At 41.9% G+C, this 3,643-nt stretch overlaps 1 protein-coding gene across 1 annotated transcript in view; it reads right to left on the reverse strand.

The window, feature by feature from the left end:
• The window catches only part of LOC119590574 (solute carrier family 46 member 3-like), a 36,842-nt gene that overhangs the window by 23,632 nt on the left and 9,567 nt on the right, over nt 1-3,643 (reverse strand). Inside the window, exons 2-7 of the mRNA XM_037939244.1 lie at nt 3,432-3,601; nt 1,608-1,760; nt 930-1,512; nt 709-804; nt 362-592; nt 10-252 (exon numbers count right to left, since the gene is read on the reverse strand). Coding sequence (XP_037795172.1) covers nt 92-252; nt 362-592; nt 709-804; nt 930-1,512; nt 1,608-1,760; nt 3,432-3,593 — 1,386 coding nt within the window. The 5' untranslated portion in view covers nt 3,594-3,601 and the 3' untranslated portion in view covers nt 10-91. The remainder of the gene's footprint in view (nt 1-9; nt 253-361; nt 593-708; nt 805-929; nt 1,513-1,607; nt 1,761-3,431; nt 3,602-3,643) is intronic.

The raw sequence follows: 3,643 nt of genomic DNA on the forward strand, positions 1-3,643 counted from the left end.
TATACTAACATGTTCTACAATGTGGTTTAAAACAGCCCTGTGATGACAGGGGTGAGAAATGTAGTAAATAAAATTTGCGGAGGGGAACGCCTCACGTGAACATGACGACGACGCAGAAGTTGAGTGAGGCGCCGAAGAAGAACTGTGCTGCGGGGAAGGTCTCGACAGTCACGTAGTAAATGGGGGTATAGGCGGCGTAGGCGACCATAGGCATCAAACCGTTCATGGCGGCCATGACAGCACTGATGCGACCTGGCGAAACATCACCCTTTATTAGACTTTGTTTTCGAAAGGTAGTATTACATTCTAATTTAAATTAAATTATAGTGAGCCGAGTTAATGATGCATATGAAAAATTTACCCTTTTCTTCTTTGCTGACAAGCTTAGTGGACATGGATCTGAAGGCGATGACGCTGGCGTTCGAAATTATTCCGGCAGGAGGCCCAAGCCACATGAGGAACGTCTGAGGCACGCCGTTAACCAGGCCGTAACAGATATATTCTCCGATAAGGGAAGCAGATCCCAGTATTATCAATAAAACGTCCGTGGTTGCCAGTGACTTTGTTAGGACCGGAACCAGCAGCAACGAACCTGGTAGAATAGAATTTGTAATTACTTAAAACAAAAACTTTGGAAATATTTAGATGAGTAAGACAATGTAACAAGTGTAATGAGTTCTATAAGAAGACAACTTAAATCCGAGTTACCAGTGGCTGCCAGCAGATTCCGATATGTGGCCCAGTAGCCATAGTTGGTGGCCTCCCAACTAAGCGCCCGACGCACAAACATGTACATGAAGAAACCTGGAACATGTTCCTACTTGATATCTAATTATTATTTGGAGTCTGATTAAACACTTCAATCTCTTTGTTTCCATTCATTAGTATGAGTATTCTTTTTTTTTTTTACAACGTGATGCACCATCTACCTCTAGCAGCCCGCCGAATCATGTTGCTGAAGACAATGGCCAGAAGAACTATTCGAGTGTTGCCCTCACGCCGTCTAAGCGCCGTCTTGAAGGACTCGACCACACGCCGCCAGTTGAAGAAATCGAACGCCATACGCAGCTTGGACACATCCTTGCTGTCGGGATTTGATTCTTGCTTGGTTGATTTGTGGGCCTGCAAATCCGTCCTGGCGAATGGTCCGTGCGATTCTTTAATGACAAACACCACATACAGGACGGCCGAGAGGTAGGCCAGCAAAACCAGCAGGAGAGCCAAGTTATAGCCGCTGTACTCGATGACGAGCGCCCCAGCCAGGGTGCCCACAGGACCCCCGAGGTACCACAGAGAGTTGGCTGTGCTGACACGAGAGGTGCGAGTTTTCTCGGGGCAAATATCACTGATGTAGCTGATGGTGATACACAAGAGGCCCACGTTGCCGCCGCCCAAAGCCTCCAAGACGGTGACGAAGTAGATGACCTCGACGGGCCAAGATGTCTGCCAGTTGCTCAAAAGATATCCTCCAGCATACATTACATGAGCAGTAAGTGTTATTAACAAGGGGATCTGTTAAGATGAATGAGTATAAACTGAAATATACTACAAATCTCAGTGCATCAGTAGAACATAAACATGCCTAAGAAAGAACATTTTAGGCTGACCTTCCTGCCATATTTGTCACTCCAAGCTCCCATGAACAGCACGAAGATAAGTGGAATGACGGACATGATGATGCTATTATAAAAGGTGAAGACGCTGAACTCTCTCTGGACCAGAACATTTCTCTCTCCGTGTGCCGATAAGTTATTGCACACCTGTGGATGGTGGAGGCAAGTACATGTTCCAGTATTGCATTTAAATTGAAAAAAGGAATATCATAAATTATGTTTAAAACGGACAGTATAGAAACAGTATAAAAAATATCTTGGTAAATAATGTTACTCTAACCCATTGGGCATTAGTAACAACATTAACTCGTATGTAGCTAGCGTTAGAAAATTTTGAACTTGATAGCTTGACCCCGACTAATGCATGTCCAACAGATTATCTAAGTGGTTGATGCCCCTCTCCTAAAAGCTTTTTCTTGTGTCACCACACGGAGGTAAGTGAGGTCATCAAAGAACTGAAAGTTCGTTGTCTAATTATCAAGGAATAAGCGACAGTATGCTCTAGTGAGCAATTTCCAAAGTGTGCCTCACGGGGTTTCACAAGGGTCCACTTGGGTCCTCTGTTATTTCAGCCTTATAAAAGAGATTATGTAAATGTCTCCAATATTTTAAAGATTATCCTCTTTGCTGATGATACTAGTATTTTCTGCTCTGACAGATATGTTGTAAGCTTATCTGCCACTGTCAGTAACGAATTGAGTGGCTATGCTGCAATAAATTAAATCTCAATAAAACACATTACATGATATTTTCTCTGCTGATACTTCGATTTCAATATGCTCAGCATATTTGCAAGAAATTGAGTAAATGCATCGGTCATCGGTAAATTTAAAGATAATCTAACAAAAGAAAGTAATCAGACTTTGCTACAGCCTTGTTTACCCATACCTGCAGAACTGCAATAATGTCTGGGGTTCTCTTTGTACTGGCAAATAGTTCAACGACTAATCTGGCCCACTGTGTAATAATAACATTGCCCAGTGCCCATCACTTAGAAATACTGAATTACGTATTCAGTCAGTCTTTTGAACGTGCATCTTCAGCACCTAATATGAATACTAGAAACTGGACAGAACTTGTCTAGTTTTGGACCGAAGTCCAAACTAGGGAAAATGTTTGTAACCTACTTTGGTTGCATACTTTGAACCAAATTACTTGCTCACTTACAGAATATTATCAACCCTGTAATATTTCATTTAAAGAAATACATTCCAGGATCCTATTCTTAGTGCAATACTAACTGTTAACACTCTTATCAATTAGTGTTCTGCAGTTATTTTGAAAAAAAATAATATTATTTTACTTTACTTGAACCTGGTTAGGTAAACCTTCATATGAATTCCAGTGACACAATTTTTGTGTAATTCAGATTTTCAAAACAATTAGGATACGTGGCGGTCCGCCGTCGGCCCCTGAAATGTACCGCATGTCCTGGCGCATAAGACGCATCCCTATTTATGTAAGATGTGCATGCTGGGGATGAGGGTAAGATGGGGTGTGCTTCTTTCATAACTGCATTGTAAGTTTGTGATAACACACTAATAATTCGGCTTGTTTCAATACTTTATGAAAAGTAATATAACGAACAATAATAATTTCGTATATTTTCAGCATTCTATGATTAGCAATAGTTTTTGTGTCTAGCGAACTTATCCACTATGATCGTGTGGTTCCCTAGTCTACCTCCCTAGGTTTTCCATCCGCAATACGGCCGCATTAGACGCAGTGTAATTTGTTTTATACATTTAGAATTTTAAAAGGCGCAATACAGATATAGTGTTTCCTTTTTTACATATACAGACTCATACATATATTTACCTGATCAGGAAATCCAAGGTTGTGAGAACAAATTTTGTTCATCTGAACGTTCTCGATGAAGAGAAGCATGGCCTGATTGCACGCCCCGTCCACCAGCATCACGGGCTCCACGGAAACGGCTTTGAGCGCCCCCAGCACTGCCGACCCGATCCCTGCTGTCATCTCTTCAGCTGTTGAGAGTCAAAAATCAGAGGCAGAAGTAGGGTGCACCC

This window comes from Penaeus monodon, chromosome 27, assembly GCF_015228065.2.
Source record: "Penaeus monodon isolate SGIC_2016 chromosome 27, NSTDA_Pmon_1, whole genome shotgun sequence".
Classification (NCBI taxonomy): domain Eukaryota; kingdom Metazoa; phylum Arthropoda; class Malacostraca; order Decapoda; family Penaeidae; genus Penaeus; species Penaeus monodon.